The sequence below is a fragment of the Oncorhynchus keta genome, unplaced genomic scaffold (genome assembly GCF_023373465.1).
Source record: "Oncorhynchus keta strain PuntledgeMale-10-30-2019 unplaced genomic scaffold, Oket_V2 Un_contig_1202_pilon_pilon, whole genome shotgun sequence".
In the NCBI taxonomy this organism is placed as follows: Eukaryota; Metazoa; Chordata; class Actinopteri; order Salmoniformes; family Salmonidae; genus Oncorhynchus; species Oncorhynchus keta.
In genome coordinates, this window is record NW_026277734.1 from 43,958 (window position 1) to 65,000 (window position 21,043).

Sequence of the window (21,043 nt, forward strand, 5' to 3'; positions counted from 1 at the left end):
GAAGGAGCAGAGTCCTAACTCTTGGCTCTGGCAATGAGCTGCCCTGAAGGAGTAGAGTCCTAACTCTTGGCTCTGGCAGTGAGCTGCCCTGAAGGAGCAGAGTCCTAACTCTTGGCTCTGGCAGTGAGCTGCCCTGAAGGAGCAGAGTCCTAACTCTTGGCTCTGGCAGTGAGCTGCCCTGAAGGAGCAGAGTCCTAACTCTTGGCTCTGGCAGTGAGCTGCCCTGAAGGAGTAGAGTCCTAACTCTTGTCTCTGGCAGTGAGCTGCCCTGAAGGAGCAGAGTCCTAACTCTTGTCTCTGGCAGTGAGCTGCCCTGAAGGAGTAGAGTCCTAACTCTTGTCTCTGGCAGTGAGCTGCCCTGAAGGAGCAGAGTCCTAACTCTTGGCTCTGGCAGTGAGCTGCCCTGAAGGAGCAGAGTCCTAACTCTTGTCTCTGGCAGTGAGCTGCCCTGAAGGAGTAGAGTCCTAACTCTTGGCTCTGGCAGTGAGCTGCCCTGAAGGAGCAGAGTCCTAACACTTGGCTCTGGCAGTGAGCTGCCCTGAAGGAGCAGAGTCCTAACCCTTGTCTCTGGCAGTGAGCTGCCCTGAAGGAGCAGAGTCCTAACTCTTGGCTCTGGCAGTGAGCTGCCCTGAAGGAGCAGAGTCCTAACTCTTGGCTCTGGCAGTGAGCTGCCCTGAAGGAGCAGAGTCCTAACTCTTGGCTCTGGCAGTGAGCTGCCCTGAAGGAGCAGAGTACTAACTCCAACACTATGCATTTTAATATTTTCTAATAAATGGTAAAACACACTATGTGTAGTGAAGTTAAGTGAAGTGACGTGTATGCTGCTGGCTCTCAATAATGTCAGCATTTCGGATTAAGAAGTTCAGTACCATGTCTGAGTACTTGTGTGTGTGTGTTGTGCCATTTAATCATTCTAAATATCAAATCTAAATATTTCTTACCCACTATACATTTCCAGAATAAGGTTAAAAGTGAACTGAATCCTGCCCTCCATCTTTCTCTCCATCACTACCTTTCTCCTCTCTCTCCATCACTCCTCTCTCCTCTCTCTCCGTCACTCCCTCTCGCTCCTCTCTCCATCACTCCTCTCTCCTCTCTCTCCATCACTCCCTCTCTCTGAATCACTCCCTCTCTCTCCATCACTCCTCTCTCCATCACTCCCTCTCTCTCCATCACTCCCTCTCTCCATCACTCCTCTCTCCTCTCTCTCCATCACTCCCTCTCTCTCCATCACTCCCTCTCTCTCCATCCCTCCTCTCTCCATCACTCCTCTCTCCTCTCTCTCCATCACTCCCTCGCTCTCCATCACTCCTCTCTCCTCTCTCTCCATCACACCCTCTCTCTCCATCACTCCCTCTCTCTTCTCTCTCTCCATCACTCCCTCTCTCTCCATCACTCCCTCTCTCTCATCACTCCTCTCTCCTCTCTCTCCATCACTCCCTCGCTCTCCATCACTCCTCTCTCCATCACTCCCTCTCTCTCCATCACTCCCTCTCTCTCCATCACTCCTCTCTCCTCTCTCTCCATCACTCCCTCTCTCTCCATCACTCCCTCTCTCTCCATCACTCCTCTCTCCTCTCTCTCCATCACCCCCTCTCTCTCCATCACTCCTCTCTCTCCATCACTCCCTCTCTCTTCTCTCTCTCCATCACTCCCTCCATCTCTCTCTCCATCACTCCCTCACTCCTCTCTCTCCATCACTCCCTCTCTCTCCATCACTCCCTCTCAATTCTATCTCCATCACTCCTCTCTCCTCTCTCTCCATCACTCCCTCTCTCACACTCTCTTCCCCACACACGTACTAGCTGACGTGCAACCTTTTGGCACTCACAGCCCGGGCAGTAGACTGCGACACAGCACACAGCTCTTTGGGCTCTGCCTCCCTCTCTCTCTATTCCACTGCAGCCTTCTCCTGTCCCAGGCAACACCAATCCCTCCATCCCTCTAAACATCAATAAGCTTCATTAGCTAGTCTGTAATCAGATTGGCAGAAAAAGAACAGGATGAGGGAGAGAGAGAGAGGAGTGCAGCCAGTGTGGGTGTGTAGGAGGGCTGAGAGGGAGGACCGGAGGGCTGAGAGGGAGGACCGGAGGGCTGAGAGGGAGGACCGGAGGGGGAGAGGGAGCAGCCAGTGTGGGTGTGTAGGAGAGCTGAGAGGGAGGACCGGAGGGGGAGAGGGAGAGGAGTGCAGCCAGTGTGGGTGTGTAGGAGGGCTGAGAGGGAGGACCGGAGGGGGAGAGAGAGAGGAGTGCAGCCAGTGTGGGTGTGTAGGAGGGCTGAGAGGGAGGACCGGAGGGGGAGAGAGAGAGGAGTGCAGCCAGTGTGGGTGTGTAGGAGGGCTGAGAGGGAGGACCGGAGGGGGAGAGGGAGGGGAACGAAGCAGAGCATTTTCCTGTTGTAGTAACCACACACTGCCTCCCTCCTGTTACTTCACTGCAGCACTCGGCAACAGCAGCACTGGGCAACAGCAGCACCACCACTTAGCGGGAGACACACAGTAACCCTGCTTTTCCCCCTCCTCTCTCTCTCTCTCTCTCTCTCTCTCTCTCTCTCTCTCTCTCTCTCTCTCTCTCTAGCTCTCGCTCTCTCTCTGTGCGTGCTCAGCAGAGCTCTCCTCTCTCTCTCTCTCTCTCTCTCTCTCTCTCTCTCTCTCTCTCTCTCTCTCTCTCTCTCTCTCTCTGTGCTTGCTCAGCAGAGCTCTCCTCTCTCTCTCTCTCTCTCTGTGCTCAGTAGAGCTCTCCTCTCTCTCTCTCTCTCTCTCTGTGCGTGCTCAGCAGAGCTCTCCTCTCTCTCTCTCTCTGCGCGTGCTCAGCAGAGATCTCCTCTCTCTCACTCCTGCGGCGTATTACAGCTTTGGTTTAAGTGGACATCGCTCCGCTCCTCGCCCACTGCCTCTGCATGACTGTCACAAAGGTAAGAGGACAAACCTGGGAAGGAGGAGAGATGTGGGGGTTGGGTGACAATGGAGACAGGACACGTCTGGTTTGGGGCTCAGCACTACATGGGTTACAGTAGTTTGGTTGTCTTGTACCGTACGTGTCCTTCACACTAACAGTCCTGTTACCAGGCAGGACTGGAACAGAGGGTTTCAGCTCTACCTGGGACAGCTGCTCATGGTGTAGTATTGTACTATGGACATGTGCACTGCTGTACAGCTAGACGAGCAGGTGGAAGAGCTTGCGTGTGTCTACTGGGGGTGAAAGTCAGTACCACAGTTGCAGGTCAAAACAGGGACACACAGCAGTGCTTAGACTTTAGCTGACTGTTGATATCATACAGTATTGTACTACAGACTCATGAGAGGATGGGGATCTGGTGTGAGTTGACTTGGGGGCTGAAACTTGGGCTGTAGCAAGATACAGCAGGGTTTAAATTTAGCTGGTGGTTCTAGATCCAGTTAGAGTTCTGTGAGGTTCCATATTGTAGATCTAGGTAGAGTTCTGTGAGGTTCCATATTGTAGATCTAGTTAGAGTTCTGTGAGGTTCCATATTGTAGATCTAGTTAGAGTTCTGTGAGGTTCCATATTGTAGATCTAGTTAGAGTTCTGTGAGGTTCAGTATTGTAGATCTAGTTAGAGTTCTGTGAGGTTCAGTATTGTAGATCTAGTTAGAGTTCTGTGAGGTTCAGTATTGTACATCTAGTTAGAGTTCTGTGAGGTTCAGTATTGTAGATCTAGTTAGAGTTCTGTGAGGTTCAGTATTGTACATCTAGTTAGAGTTCTGTGAGGTTCAGTATTGTACATCTAGTTAGAGTTCTGTGAGGTTCAGTATTGTAGATCTAGTTAGAGTTCTGTGAGGTTCAGTATTGTAGATCTAGTTAGAGTTCTGTGAGGTTCAGTATTGTAGATCTAGTTAGAGTTCTGTGAGGTTCAGTATTGTAGATCTAGTTAGAGTTCTGTGAGGTTCAGTATTGTACATCTAGTTAGAGTTCTGTGAGGTTCAGTATTGTAGATCTAGGTAGAGTTCTGTGAGGTTCAGTATTGTAGATCTAGTTAGAGTTCTGTGAGGTTCAGTATTGTAGATCTAGTTAGAGTTCTGTGAGGTTCAGTATTGTAGATCTAGTTAGAGTTCTGTGAGGTTCAGTATTGTAGATCTAGGTAGAGTTCTGTGAGGTTCAGTATTGTAGATCTAGGTAGAGTTCTGTGAGGTTCAGTATTGTAGATCTAGTTAGAGTTCTGTGAGGTTCAGTATTGTAGATCTAGTTAGAGTTCTGTGAGGTTCAGTATTGTAGATCTAGTTAGAGTTCTGTGAGGTTCAGTATTGTAGATCTAGTTAGAGTTCTGTGAGGTTCAGTATTGTAGATCTAGTTAGAGTTCTGTGAGGTTCAGTATTGTAGATCTAGTTAGAGTTCTGTGAGGTTCAGTATTGTAGATCTAGTTAGAGTTCTGTGAGGTTCAGTATTGTAGATCTAGTTAGAGTTCTGTGAGGTTCAGTATTGGAGGATTCTGTGTGTAAAACTTGAAAGATGCATTCAGCTTGAATGCATCTTTCTGCATTTTTTAAATGTATTTTTTTACCTTTATTTAACTAGGCAAGTCAGTTAAGAACAAATTCTTATTTTCAATGACGGCCTAGGAACAGTGGGTTAACTGCCTGTTCAGGGGCAGAACGACAGATTTGTACCTTGTCAGCTCAGGGATTTGAACTTGCAACTAGTCCAATGCTCTAACCACTAGGCTACCCTGCCGCCCCAACCCCTCTGAATCAGTGAGTTTCAACCATGTGATTAGAAGCCTTAATCAAGGACTGTCCAGGCTGGTGCTGAGGTTGTGCTTTTTATCTGCCTGTCAAATGGTCACTTGGTAGGAAATATTATCACGTGTCAACAAGTGAACTTTCAGTCTCTCAGGGTTTGGGACAGAGATAAACCCAGTCTGACTCCCACATGCATGTGGCTGCAGAAAGCTCACACTGTCATCATTTGTAAATGTCAGTGTGTTTCCATATGTGGAAACGTCAGTGTAAACATCAGTGTATTTCCCTGTGTGTAAACATCTGTGTATTTCCCTGTGTGTAAACATCAATGTATTTCCCTGTGTGTAAACATCAGTATATTTCCCTGTGTGTAAACATCAATGTATTTCCCTGTGTGTAAACATCAGTGTATTTCCCTGTGTGTAAACATCAATGTATTTCCCTGTGTGTAAACATCAATGTATTTCCCTGTGTGTAAACATCATGTATTTCTGTGTGTAAACCTGTATTTGTGTAAACATCAGTGTATTTCCCTGTGTGTAAACATCAATGTATTTCCCTGTGTGTAAACATCATGTATTTCCCTGTGTGTAAACATCATGTATTTCCCTGTGTGTAAACATCATGTATTTCCCTGTGTGTAAACATCAGTGTATTTCCCTGTGTGTAAACATCAGTGTATTTCCCTGTGTGTAAACATCATGTATTTCCCTGTGTGTAAACATCATGTATTTCCCTGTGTGTAAACATCAGTGTATTTCCCTGTATTTGTGTAAACATAAACAATGTATTTCCCTGTGTGTAAACATCAGTGTATTTCCCTGTGTGTAAACATCAGTGTATTTCCCTGTGTGTAAACATCAGTGTATTTCCCTGTGTGTAAACATCAGTGTATTTCCCTGTGTGTAAACATCATGTATTTCCCTGTGTGTAAACATCAGTGTATTTCCCTGTGTGTAAACATCAGTGTATTTCCCTGTGTGTAAACATCAGTGTATTTCCCTGTGTGTAAACATCAGTGTATTTCCCTGTGTGTAAACATCAATGTATTTCCCTGTGTGTAAACATCAGTGTATTTCCCTGTGTGTAAACATCAGTGTATTTCCCTGTGTGTAAACATCATGTATTTCCCTGTGTGTAAACATCAATGTATTTCCCTGTGTGTAAACATCAGTGTATTTCCCTGTGTGTAAACATCAGTGTATTTCCCTGTGTGTAAACATCAATGTATTTCCCTGTGTGTAAACATCAGTGTATTTCCCTGTGTGTAAACATCAATGTATTTCCCTGTGTGTAAACATCAGTGTATTTCCCTGTGTGTAAACATCAATGTATTTCCCTGTGTGTAAACATCAGTGTATTTCCCTGTGTGTAAACATCAGTGTATTTCCCTGTGTGTAAACATCAGTGTATTTCCCTGTGTGTAAACATCAATGTATTTCCCTGTGTGTAAACATCAATGTATTTCCCTGTGTGTAAACATCAGTGTATTTCCCTGTGTGTAAACATCAGTGTATTCCCCTGTGTGTAAACATCAATGTATTTCCCTGTGTGTAAACATCAATGTATTTCCCTGTGTGTAAACATCAATGTATTTCCCTGTGTGTAAACATCAGTGTATTTCCCTGTGTGTAAACATCAATGTATTTCCCTGTGTGTAAACATCAGTGTATTTCCCTGTGTGTAAACATCAGTGTATTTCCCTGTGTGTAAACATCAATGTATTTCCCTGTGTGTAAACATCAATGTATTTCCCTGTGTGTAAACATCAATATATTTCCCTGTGTGTAAACATCAATGTATTTCCCTGTGTGTAAACATCAATGTATTTCCCTGTGTGTAAACATCAATGTATTTCCCTGTGTGTAAACATCAGTGTATTTCCCTGTGTGTAAACATCAATATATTTCCCTGTGTGTAAACATCATGTATTTCCCTGTGTGTAAACATCAGTGTATTTCCCTGTGTGTAAACATCAGTGTATTTCCCTGTGTGTAAACATCAGTGTATTTCCCTGTGTGTAAACATCAGTGTATTTCCCTGTGTGTAAACATCAGTGTATTTCCCTGTGTGTAAACATCAGTGTATTTCCCTGTGTGTAAACATCAATGTATTTCCCTGTGTGTAAACATCAGTGTATTTCCCTGTGTGTAAACATCAATGTATTTCCCTGTGTGTAAACATCAGTGTATTTCCCTGTGTGTAAACATCAGTGTATTTCCCTGTGTGTAAACATCAGTGTATTTCCCTGTGTGTAAACATCAATGTGCTTCTGAAATGTTTGTCTGTGTGCAGCATCAATGTTGATTAATTGTTAATTAGATTAATATTGTTTTACGAGATTAGTATTGATTGCTGAGTTTGTATGTGTGTGTGTGTGTGTGTGTGTGTGTGTGTGTGTGTGTGTGTGTGTGTGTGTGTGTGTGTGTGTGTGTGTGTGTGTGTGTGTGTGTGTGTGTGTGTGTGTGTGTGTGTGTGTGTGTGTGTGTGTGTGTGTGTATCCATATGCGTTAGTGTCTGGGTGGGTGAGTGTTGGTTTGACAGTCAGTCAGGTTGTTTGTTGGATGTGTGTGTTGCTGGTCGATGGCTGAGAGTAAAGCTTAGAGTCATCAGCAGGTTTGAGCGTCTTAATCAATTAAGGAGCAGAGAGAGCGAGAGAGAGTGAGAGAGTGAGACAGAGAGAGAGAGAGAGAGAGAGAGAGAGAGAGAGAGAGAGAGAGAGAGAGAGAGAGAGAGAGAGAGAGAGAGAGAGAGAGAGAGAGAGAGAGAGAGAGAGAGAGAGAGAGAGAGAGAGAGACAGAGAGAGAGAGAGACAGAGAGAGAGAGAGAGAGAGAGAGAGAGAGAGAGAGAGAGAGAGAGAGAGAGAGAGAGCGAGAGAGAGAGAGACAGAGAGAGAGAGAGCGAGAGAGAGTGAGACAGAGAGAGAGAGAGAGAGAGAGAGAGAGAGAGAGAGAGAGAGAGAGAGAGAGAGAGAGAGAGAGAGAGAGATGAGAGAGAGAGAGAAAGATACAGAGAAAGAGAGAGAGAGAGAGAGAGAGAGAGAGAGAGAGAGAGAGAGTGAGAGAGAGAGAGGCCTTACAGTAAAATTAGCAGGCCAACTCCCATGCAGGGAATTAAAACCTGGGCCAAAATAGATCACCTAGACTCTGGACAACACACACACACACCACTTGAAGGTTTTGTGTCAGGATTCCATTGTAGAGAAGCACTAGCATCATCCCTAGACCCAGATAATGATCCCATATTCCAGTGAATTTATTCAGTGTGGGTGGTTGTTCACAGTGAAATGTGAAAAGTCATTTGTGTAGCCTAGATGCTGAGAAGGGGTTCTGGTGAGAGTCACACACTTACAGGAGGGATTGTGGGTAAACCCTGTCAGAGAATGAGAGGAGGAGGGAGATGAAGAAAGGGGGAGTAGGTGGAAGACAGTGGAGAATGGAGGGATGAAGTCTGAGAAGATGAAGACAGTAGAGAATGGAGGGAGGATGTCTGAGGGGAGGAAGACAGTGGAGAATGGAGGGAGGAAGTCTGAGTGGATGAAGACAGTGGAGAAAGGAGGGAGGGAGGAAGTCTGAGAGGATGAAGACAGTGGAGAAAGGAGGGAGGGAGGAAGTCTGAGGGGAGGATGGGGTGTGTCTGTGTGGTTCTGCCCAGTGACAGTCACTCTGTGGAGGGGTGTGTGTGTGTGTGTGTGTGTGTGTGTGTGTGTGTGTGTGTGTGTGTGTGTGTGTGTGTGTGTGTGTGTGTGTGTGTGTGTGTGTGTGTGTGTGTGTGTGTGTGTGTGTGTGTGTGTGTGTGTGTGTGTGTGTGTGTGTGTGACCTTGGGGATCCAGGGAGTGTTATCTCCTGACTGGGCTAAATAGCCTGGGTGCCCAGAGACAGTGATAAGTGCACATCAAGCAGAGTGAGGGTGTGGAGGGTAGCGGTTGCCATGATGTCCTGCTAGCACACACACACACAACACACACACACACACACACACAACACACACACACACACACACACACACACACACACACACACACACAGTTTACACACACACACACACACACACACACACACACACACATTCACACACAGACATTCACACACACACACACACACACACAGTCATTACAATCCAGACCTTCAAATACAATTATCACAATATCTCAGGAGTTGTAATCACAGTTTATCAATCCAGACCTGTAATACAGATTATCACAGACCTTTAATACAGATTATCAATCCAGACCTTTAATACATCAACAGACCTTTAATACAGATTACAATCCAGACCACAGATTATCAATCCAGACCTTTAATACAGATTATCAATCCAGACTGTAATACAGATTATCAATCCAGACCTTTAATACAGTCCAGAGATTATCAATCCAGGACAGGGTTTATCAATCCAGACCTTTAATACAGTCCAGGTAATACAGTTTATCAATCCAGACCTTTAATCATCAATCCAGACCTTTAATACAGTTTATCAATCCAGACCTGTAATACAGATTTTCCAGACCTGAATGAACCACTTATCCAGCTGTAATGATTATCAATCCAGACCTGTAATAAGGATTACATAGTTAGTTAGGTCAACCAGATTGGATTATCAATCCAACTGTTACAGATTATCAATCAGATTACATATCATTAGTTCCAGACCTTTAATACAGATTATCAATCCAGTCAACAATCTTCAATTATCAATCCAATGTAATACAGTTTATCAAAACAATATCTCTGAGGAGTTGTAATCATGCAGTTTATCAATCCAGACCTTTAATACAGATTATCAATCCAGACCTTTAATACAGATTATCAATCCAGACCTGTAATACAGATTATCAATCCAGACCTGTAATACAGTTTATCAATCCAGACCTTTAATACAGATTATCAATCCAGACCTTTAATACAGATTATCAATCCAGACCTGTAATACAGTTTATCAATCCAGACCTTTAATACAGATTATCAATCCAGACCTGTAATACAGATTATCAATCCAGACCTGTAATACAGTTTATCAATCCAGACCTTTAATACAGATTATCAATCCAGACCTTTAATACAGATTATCAATCCAGACCTGTAATACAGATTATCAATCCAGACCTGTAATACAGATTATCAATCCAGACCTGTAATACAGTTTATCAATCCAGACCTTTATTATCAACAGTTTATCAATCCAGACCTTTAATACAGATTATCAATCCAGACCTGTAATACAGTTTATCAATCCAGACCTTAATATTATCAATCCAGACCTGTAATACATTATCAATCCAGACCCAGACCTTTAATACAGATTATCAATCCAGACCTGTAATACAGTTTATCAATCCAGACCTTAATACAGTTTATCAATCCAGACCTTTAATACAGATTATCAATCCAGACCTGTAATACAGTTTATCAATCCAGACCTTTAATACAGATTATCAATCCAGACCTTTAATACAGATTATCAATCCAGACCTGTAATACAGTTTATCCAACAGTTTATCAATCCAGACCTGTAATACAGATTATCAATCCAGACCTGTAATACAGATTATCAATCCAGACCTGTAATACAGTTTATCAATCCAGACCTGTAATACAGATTATCAATCCAGACCTGTAATACAGATTATCAATCCAGACCTGTAATACAGATTATCAATCCAGACCTGTAATACAGATTATCAATCCAGACCTGTAATACAGATTATCAATCCAGACCTGTAATACAGATTATCAATCCAGACCTGTAATACAGATGATCAATCCAGACCTTTAATACAGTTTATCAATCCAGACCTGTAATACAGATGATCAATCCAGACCTGTAATACAGTTTATCAATCCAGACCATCAGGTCTACTACATGTGTTTAGTTATCTTTAACAAACTATGTGATCATGTCTGTACAGAGTTTATTAGCCGACCTTCAAGTCTTACCATAGACATCCCTTAGAGTTGTTGTGTCTGGTGGCCACTGAGGATAGAGAGGACAGGATATCCTGTTGCATTGCTTTGACCGGGACAGTCAACACTTTGTTTTCATTTTTTTTTCTTCTTCTTTTTTATTGAACCTTCATTTAACCTTAATTGAACCTTTATTTAACCTTTATTTAACATCTATTTAACCTTTATTTAACCTTAATTGAACCTTTATTTAACAAGGAAAGTCAGTTAAGAACAAATTCTTATTTACAATGACGGCCTACACCGGCCAAACCCGGACAACACTGGAGTTACAAACACTCACACCTGGGGACAGTCTAGATGGACAGTCTGGCACAAAGAACATGGTTAAACAGCCACACTGGTTACAGATGTTGGGGCATTACACAGGCATTACACAGGCCTCTAACATATTCTGGTGTACTTAGCAGTATCACTGAATATTTTTCGAGAAAAGGCAAAAAAAATATCCTTAAACATTTAAAAAATAATTTTATTGTTCATGTCTGTGTGAGTGAATCCTCAACATTTTCAATAATGAGCACATTCAACTTGATGTTAGTTCTCAAGGAAAACCCTGCAGCTGGCAGCTGCTCCCGTCTCACAGTTGAAAGTTGAAAGAAGAATCAACTCTACAGTATCTGTAGTGTTCTGCTTCTCAATCACCCACTGAGATGCCCTCCAACCACGGGGATATATGCTAGCTTCTCCATCAATCGTTGCCCAGAGTTACCCTGCGTGAGTTCCTGCTTGGCTTGGAATCTCTGAGGGCTCTGGGGAACACACGTAATGGCCGCCATGGGACTGCTCAGCACAGGAAACTGACCCTTCCAGTAGGTTGAGGTCATTCAGTCCCACTGCCAACTAGCGGAGACCGTGGCTTGGGGGGCTTGATTGCCGTTTGAAATTCAAAGCAGAATCCAAGCTGGAGAGATTTATTCAAATAAACAAAGTGTTGAAATGTGCAGTGGCACACTAGGCAACCCAACAGGCAAAGAGCTAGAAGTGATACAGACCTCTTGTGTTGATGTTGAAAACCCTGATCCTCCAACTGCTGGGGTTCTCAGAGAAAACTAAAACGCTATACTTGTTTTTGGTTAAATACCAAAGACAAAGCTGTGTGCCAGGATTTGCAAGGAGGGAGGGAGGGAGGGAAAGCTAGGTGGGGGGGGTCAGTCCCAGATTTGGAGAGCTCTATTGTTCAGTGAGGCATGAATACAACCCACCAAACCAACACTCAAGGGAGTCAGCGTAGTGATCACTGATTCTCTGTGTACCTAATGACTTCTGGACACACACACACACACACACACACACACACACACACACACACACACACACACACACACACACACACACACACACACACACACACACACACACACACACACACACACACACACACACCGAAGTACAGAAATACAGAAAAGATTCAGGGAAAATTCACACACATACTTGTGCCTTTTCTAATGAAGAAAACATCTGTTACAGTCTTTAACCCTGAGTGGCGTTCAATTCTCATCTTTACTTAGCTTGTGTTTACAATACAGTTTCCCAATTATGGGATTGTCACATTATAATCTGGTCTAAAGCACCCATGTGGTTAGAGTGTAACGTGTGTAACGCTGAGAGTCAGGAATCAAGTTCAGGGAGTGAAGACATTTAATGAATAAACGAAAGATAACAAGAAACAGAAACAGCGCTCAGACAAGAAACAGAAACAGAAACAACGACGACTGAGGAAGGAACCAAAGGGAGGGACATATATAGGGAAGGAACCAAAGGAAGGGACATATATAGGGAAGGAACCAAAGGGAGTGACATATATAGGGAAGGAACCAAAGGGAGTGACATATATAGGGAAGGAACCAAAGGGAGTGACATATATAGGGAAGGAACCAAAGGGAGGGACATATATAGGGAAGGAACCAAAGGGAGTGACATATATAGGGAATGAACCAAAGGGAGTGACATATATAGGGAAGGAACCAAAGGGAGTGACATATATAGGGAAGGAACCAAAGGGAGTGACATATATAGGGAAGGAACCAAAGGGAGTGACATATATAGGGAAGGAACCAAAGGGAGAGACATATATAGGGAAGGAACCAAAGGGAGTGACATATATAGGGAAGGAACCAAAGGGAGAGACATATATAGGGAAGGAACCAAAGGGAGACATATATAGGGAAGGAACCAAAGGGAGTGACATATATAGGGAAGGAACCAAAGGGAGTGACATATATAGGGAAGGAACCAAAGGGAGAGACATATAGGGGAAGGAACCAAAGAGAGTGACATATATAGGGAAGGAACCCGAGGGAGTGACATATATAGGGAAGGAACCAAAGGGAGTGACATATATAGGGAAGGAACCAGAGGGAGTGACATATATAGGGAAGGAACCAAAGGGAGTGACATATATAGGGAAGGAACCAAAGGGAGTGACATATATAGGGAAGGAACCAAAGGGAGTGACATATATAGGGAAGGAACCAAAGGGAGTGACATATATAGGGCAGGTAGTCAAGGAGGTGAAGGAGTCCAGGTGAGTGTCATAATGCGTCAGCCACATAATAAATCTTAATTGAGTCTGATTCAGACGATGGGCCATTTGTCCTGTTTAATGTCTGATACACCCACTGGTGGCAAGGCAGACACACTATACTGGAGCTTCAATGGGCCAGCCTAGCAACTGTAGGCCACCGTTCCCTGACAACCTGCTGAGTGATAGAGCCAAGACAAAATGACCAATCCTTGAATCAGCAGTCAAAGTCTATCAGAATCCTGTGGATACCTCAAATACAGAAGAAGAATTATTGGAAAAACGATGCACTCTCCAACCCAAAAAGGCCTGTGGTGCTGATGGTATTTTAAATGAAATAATCAAATATACACCGCACAAATTCGAATTAGCTATACTCAAACTCTTCAACATTATCCTCACTGCAGGTATTTTTCCTGATATTTGGAATCAAGGATTGATCACACCAATCTATAAAAAGGGCGACAATTTGACCCAAATAAATACAGAGGAATTTTAGTTAACAGCAACTTGGGGACGTCAGCTACTACAACGACTGGAATGACAGCAACAGTCAACGACTGGAATGACAGCAACAGTCAACGACTGGAATGACAGCAACAGTCAACAAAGGAATGACAGCAACAGTCAACGACTGGAATGAACAGCAACAGTCAACGACTGGAATGACAGCAACAGTCAACGACTGGAATCGACTGGAATGACAGCAACAGTCAGCGACTGGAATGAACAGCAACAGTCAACGACTGGAATGGCAACAATCAACGACTGGAATGACAGCAACAGTCAACGACTGGAATGACAGCAACAGTCAACGACTGGAATGACAGCAACAGTCAACGACTGGAATGACAGCAACAGTCAACGACTGGAATGACAGCAACAGTCAACGACTGGAATGACAGCAACAGTCAACGACTGGAATGACAGCAACAGTCAACAAAGAGCTGCAGTTAGTTTCAGAGTGGGTGGCAAGGAATAAGTTAGCCCTAAATATTTCTGAAACTAAAAGCATTGTATTTGGAACAAAACACTCACTAAACGCTAAACCTCAACTAAATCTTGTAATAAATGATGTGGAAATTGAGCAAGTTGAGGTTACTAAACTGCGTGGAGTAACCCTAGATTGTAAACTGTCATGGTCAAAACATATTGATGCAGTAGTAGCTAAGATGGGGAGAAGTCTGTCTATAATAAAGCGATGCTCTGCCTTCTTAACAACACTATCAACCAGGCAGGTCCTACAGGCCCTAGTTTCTGCCTTCTTAACAACACTATCAACCAGGCAGGTCCTACAGGCCCTAGTTTCTGCCTTCTTAACAACACTATCAACCAGGCAGGTCCTTACAGGCCCTAGTTTCTGCCTTCTTAACAACACTATCAACCAGGCAGGTCCTACAGGCCCTAGTTTCTGCCTTCTTAACAACACTATCAACCAGGCAGGTCCTACAGGCCCTAGTTTCTACCTTCTTAACAACACTATCAACCAGGCAGGTCCTACAGGCCCTAGTTTCTGCCTTCTTAACAACACTATCAACCAGGCAGGTCCTACAGGCCCTAGTTTCTACCTTCTTAACAACACTATCAACCAGGCAGGTCCTACAGGCCCTAGTTTCTACCTTCTTAACAACACTATCAACCAGCCAGGTCCTACAGGCCCTAGTTTCTGCCTTCTTAACAACACTATCAACCAGGCAGGTCCTACAGGCCCTAGTTTCTACCTTCTTAACAACACTATCAACCAGGCAGGTCCTACAGGCCCTAGTTTCTGCCTTCTTAACAACACTATCAACCAGGCAGGTCCTACAGGCCCTAGTTTCTACCTTCTTAACAACACTATCAACCAGGCAGGTCCTACAGGCCCTAGTTTCTACCTTCTTAACAACACTATCAACCAGGCAGGTCCTACAGGCCCTAGTTTCTGCCTTCTTAACAACACTATCAACCAGGCAGGTCCTACAGGCCCTAGTTTCTACCTTCTTAACAACACTATCAACCAGGCAGGTCCTACAGGCCCTAGTTTCTACCTTCTTAACAACACTATCAACCAGGCAGGTCCTACAGGCCCTAGTTTCTACCTTCTTAACAACACTATCAACCAGGCAGGTCCTACAGGCCCTAGTTTCTATCTTCTTAACAACACTATCAACCAGGCAGGTCCTACAGGCCCTAGTTTCTACCTTCTTAACAACACTATCAACCAGGCAGGTCCTACAGGCCCTAGTTTCTGCCTTCTTAACAACACTATCAACCAGGCAGGTCCTACAGGCCCTAGTTTCTATCTTCTTAACAACACTATCAACCAGGCAGGTCCTACAGGCCCTAGTTTCTACCTTCTTAACAACACTATCAACCAGGCAGGTCCTACAGGCCCTAGTTTCTGCCTTCTTAACAACACTATCAACCAGGCAGGTCCTACAGGCCCTAGTTTCTACCTTCTTAACAACACTATCAACCAGGCAGGTCCTACAGGCCCTAGTTTCTACCTTCTTAACAACACTATCAACCAGGCAGGTCCTACAGGCCCTAGTTTCTGCCTTCTTAACAACACTATCAACCAGGCAGGTCCTACAGGCCCTAGTTTCTACCTTCTTAACAACACTATCAACCAGGCAGGTCCTACAGGCCCTAGTTTCTGCCTTCTTAACAACACTATCAACCAGGCAGGTCCTACAGGCCCTAGTTTCTACCTTCTTAACAACACTATCAACCAGGCAGGTCCTACAGGCCCTAGTTTCTACCTTCTTAACAACACTATCAACCAGGCAGGTCCTACAGGCCCTAGTTTCTACCTTCTTAACAACACTATCAACCAGGCAGGTCCTACAGGCCCTAGTTTTGTCGCACCTTGACCACTGTTCAGTCGTGTGGTCAGGTGCCACAAAAAGGGACTTAGGAAAATTGCAATTGGCTCAGAACAGGGCAGCACGGCTGGACCTTGGATGTACACCGAGATCTAATATTAATAATATGCATATCAGTCTCTCCTGGCTGAAAGTAGAGGAGAGATTGACTTCATCACTACTTTTATTAATGAGAGGTATTGACATGTTGAATGCACCGAACTGTCTGTCTAAACTACTGGCACACAGCTCGGACACACATGCATACCCCACAAGACATGCCACAAAAGGTCTCTTCACAGTCCCCAAGTCCAGAACAGACTACGGGAGGCACACAGTACTACACAGAGCCATGATTACATGGAACTCTATTCCACATCAAGTAACTGATGCAGCAGTAAAATTAGATTTAAAAAACACCTTATGGAACAGCGGGGACTGTGAAGCCACACACACACACACACACACACACACACACACACACACACACACACACACACACACACACACACACACACACACACACACACACACACACACACACACACACACACACACACACACACACACACACACACACACAAACGATAACATACGCACTATACATATACATGGATTTAGTACTGTAGATATGTGCTAGTGGTGGAGTAGGGCCTGAGAGAACTTGGTGTGTTGTGAAATCTGTGAATGTACTGTAATGTTTTGAAATTGTATGAACTGCTTTAATGTTGCTGGACCACAGGAAGAGTAGCTTCTGCCTTGGCAGGAACTAATGGGGATCACGAATAAACCCCAGGAAGAGTAGCTGCTGCTTTGGCAGGAACTAATGGGGATCCCTAATAAACCCCAGGAAGAGTAGCTGCTGCTTTGGCAGGAACTAATGGGGATCACTAATAAACCCCAGGAAGAGTAGCTGCTGCTTTGGCAGGAACTAATGGAGATCACTAATAAACCCCAGGAAGGGTAGCTGCTGCTTTATTTAACCAGGTAGGCTAGTTGAGAACAAGTTCTCATTTGCAACTGCGACCTGACCAAGATAAAGCATAGCAGTGTGAACAGACAACACAGAGTTACACATGGAGTAAACAATTAACAAGTCAATAACACAGTAGAAAAAAAGGGGAGTCTATATACAATGTGTGCAAAAGGCATGAGGAGGTAGGCGAATAATTACAATTTTGTAGATTAACACTGGAGTGATAAATGATCAGATGGTCATGTACAGGTAGAGATATTGGTGTGCAAAAGAGCAGAAAAGTAAATAAATAAAAACAGTGTGGGGATGAGGTAGGTGAAAATGGGTGGGCTATTTACCAATAGACTATGTACAGCTGCAGCGATCGGTTAGCTGCTCAGATAGCTGATGTTTGAAGTTGGTGAGGGAGATGAAAGTCTCCAACTTCAGCGATTTTTGCAATTTGTTCCAGTCACCAGCAGCAGAGTACTGGAACAAAAGGCGGCCAAATGAGGTGTTGGCTTTAGGGATGATCAGTGAGATACACCTGCTGGAGCGCGTGCTATGGATGGGTGTTGCCATCGTGACCAGTGAACTGAGATAAGGCGGAGCTTTACCTAGCATGGACTTGTAGATGACCTGGAGCCAGTGGGTCTGGCGACGAATATGTAGCGAGGGCCAGCCGACTAGAGCATACAAGTCGCAACTAATGGGGATCACTAATAAACCCCAGGAAGAGTAGCTGCTGCTCTGGCAGGAACTAATGGGGATCACTAATAAACCTCAGGAAGAGTAGCTGCTGCTCTGGCAGGAACTAATGGGGATCACTAATAAACCTCAGGAAAAGTAGCTGCTGCTCTGGCAGGAACTAATGGGGATCACAAAAAAAACCAGGAAGAGTAGCTGCTGCTTTGGCAGGAACTAATGGGGATCACTAATAAACCCCAGGAAAAGTAGCTGCTGCTCTGGCAGGAACTAATGGGGATCACTAATAAACCTCAGGAAGAGTAGCTGCTGCTCTGGCAGGAACTAATGGGGATCACTAATAAACCACAGGAAGAGTAGCTGCTGCTCTGGCAGGAACTAATGGGGATCACTAATAAACCTCAGGAAAAGTAGCTGCTGCTCTGGCAGGAACTAATGGGGATCACTAATAAACGCCAGGAAGAGTAGCTGCTGCTCTGGCAGGAACTAATGGGGATCACTAATAAACCACAGGAAGAGTAGCTGCTGCTTCGGCAGGAACTAATGGGGATCACTAATAAACCCCAGGAAGAGTAACTGCTGCTTTGGCAGGAACTAATGGGGATCACTAATAAACCTCAGGAAGAGTAGCTGCTGCTTTGGCAGGAACTAATGGGGATCACTAATAAACCTCAGGAAGAGTAGCTGCTGCTTTGGCAGAAACTAATGGGGATCACTAATAAACCCCAGGAAGAGTAGCTGCTGCTTTGGCAGGAACTAATGGGGATCACTAATAAACCCCAGGAAGAGTAGCTGCTGCTTTGGCAGGAACTAATGGGGATCACTAATAAACCTCAGGAAGAGTAGCTGCTGCTTTGGCAGGAACTAATGGGGATCACTAATAAACCTCAGGAAGAGTAGCTGCTGCTTTGGCAGAAACTAATGGGGATCACTAATAAACCCCAGGAAGAGTAGCTGCTGCTTTGGCAGGAACTAATGGGGATCACTAATAAACCTCAGGAAGAGTAGCTGCTGCTTTGGCAGGAACTAATGGGGATCACTAATAAATACAAAAATACAAATACAAACAGAGACCGGTCGTCACAGGCAACCTGGCTGCCCAAAGAGGACAGGCTGTGCTCACTCTGCTCCAGGGGAGAGGTAGAAACAGAGCTGCATTTCCTACTACACTGTGAAAAATACTCAGACCAAAGAGAATATTTATTTCACAATATTATAATTCAATACAAAGAATTCTAAACTATAAAAGATTAATCTAAAATCGAATATTTATTGGGTGAAAAGCCAAAATGCGCAGTTTTGGCAGCAAAATATGTGTCCTCCTGCCACAACCTGATGGACAGCCAGTGACAAGTGCAATGTATGGTCAATAATATTTCCCATCTTGTTTTGTTTTGTCTTTCATACCACGTCATGTGTCTTCTCAGTCATGTTGACACTGATCCACTACCAGGTCATGTGTCTTCTCAGTCATGTTGACACTGGTCTACTACCAGGTCATGTGTCTTCTCAGTCATGTTGAGACTGGTCTACTACCAGGTCATGTGTCTTCTCAGTCATGTTGAGACTGGTCTACTACTAGGTCATGTGTCTTCTCAGTCATGTTGAGACTGGTCTACTACTAGGTCATGTGTCTTCTCAGTCATGTTGACACTGGTCTACTACCAGGTCATGTGTCTTCTCAGTCATGTTGACACTGGTCTACTACCAGGTCATGTGTCTTCTCAGTCATGTTGACACTGGTCTACTACCAGGTCATGTGTCTTCTCAGTCATGTTGACACTGGTCTACTACCAGGTCATGTGTCTTCTCAGTCATGTTGAGACTGATCTACTACTATTGCTTTAATGTATTATTATTCTCATTAATATTGTTGTTGTAGTTGCTGTTAATGGTAAACACATGTCCACTACTACTATTATTATTATTCTCATTAATATTGTTGTTGTAGTTGCTGTTAATGGTAAACACATGTCCACTACTAATATTATTATTGCTGTTAATGGTAAACACATGTCCACTACTACTATTATTATTGCTGTTGGTCCCACCAAGTATTTATACTTTAACAATGTAAGTCATTTAACTTGCCGTGCCAATAAAGTCAATTGAATTGAATTGATAGAGATATATATATATATACATATAGAGATAGAGATATAGAGAGACAGAGTGAGAGAGAAAGCGAGAGAGAGAGAGAGAGAGACGGGGAGGATGGATAAAGCGAGAGAGGAATAGAGAGGTCACGAGAAGTGCATTAATTCTGAGAAGACATTCAGATCAGATGAGCTCATTGCCTGTCTGAGTGTTGCCTCACAGCACTCTCTGTTTGTATGTGCGTGAGTGGGTATATGTATGTGAATGTGTGTATGTGCGTGAGTGTGTGTGTGTTGATGTGTGAGACAGAGGAAGACAGAGATACAGTATTGTGCCTGTGTGAACAGTCAGGGAAAGTGTTTGTGTGAGTGTGTGTGTGTTTATGTGTGTGACACAGAGGAAGACAGAGATACAGTATTGTGCCTGTGTGTGATTCTCCATTCCTCTAAGAACTTTGTTTACATATAATTCATCGTCCTAATATATGACTTCTACAGAAGGACTGACAATAGTGCATTCTGGTAACACAAGGGGAACCATTCCACTCCCCATTCTAAAAGACTGTAGTCCTTTTCGGTGTGCCCATGGGGACCCTACAGGAAGAAAGGGGAACCATTCCACTCCCCATTCTAAAAGACTGTAGTCCTTTTCGGAGTGCCCATGGGGACCCTACAGGAAGAAAGGGGAACCATTCCACTCCCCATTCTAAAAGACTGTAGTCCTTTTCGGAGTGCCCATGGGGACCCTACAGGAAGAAAGGGGAACCATTCCACTCCCCATTCTAAAAGACTGTAGTCCTTTTCGGTGTGCCCATGGGGACCCTACAGGAAGAAAGGGGAACCATTCCACTCCCCATTCTAAAAGACTGTAGTCCTTTTCGGAGTGCCCATGGGGACCCTACAGGAAGAAAGGGGAACCATTCCACTCCCCATTCTAAAAAACTGTAGTCCTTTTCAGAGTGCCCATGGGGACCCTACAGGAAGAAAGGGGAACCATTCCACTCCCTATTCTAAAAGACTGTAGTCCTTTTCAGAGTGCCCATGGGGACCCTACAGGAAGAAAGGGGAACCATTCCACTCCCTATTCTAAAAGACTGTAGTCCTTTTCAGAGTGCCCATGGGGACCCTACAGGAAGAAAGGGGAACCATTCCACTCCCTATTCTAAAAGACTGTAGTCCTTTTCGGAGTGCCCATGGGGACCCTACAGGAAGAAAGGCCCGGGGACCATGTCATTTATAGATACCCTCATGTGGAAAAAG

The 21,043-nt window shown here is 44.2% G+C and overlaps 1 protein-coding gene across 2 annotated transcripts in view; it reads left to right on the plus strand.

The window, feature by feature from the left end:
• The first annotated feature begins 2,360 nt into the window (after window positions 1-2,360).
• The window catches only part of coro2ba (coronin, actin binding protein, 2Ba), a 95,853-nt gene continuing 77,170 nt past the window's right edge, over window positions 2,361-21,043 (plus strand). Inside the window, exon 1 of one of the 2 annotated variants that reach the window (XM_052500837.1) lies at window positions 2,361-2,913. Coding sequence is in view for 1 of the 2 variants with exons in the window: in XM_052500836.1 (XP_052356796.1) it covers window positions 2,899-2,913 (15 nt within the window). In the remaining variant the exon portion in view is untranslated. The remainder of the gene's footprint in view (window positions 2,914-21,043) is intronic. The other variant, XM_052500836.1, reaches the window with a different exon arrangement.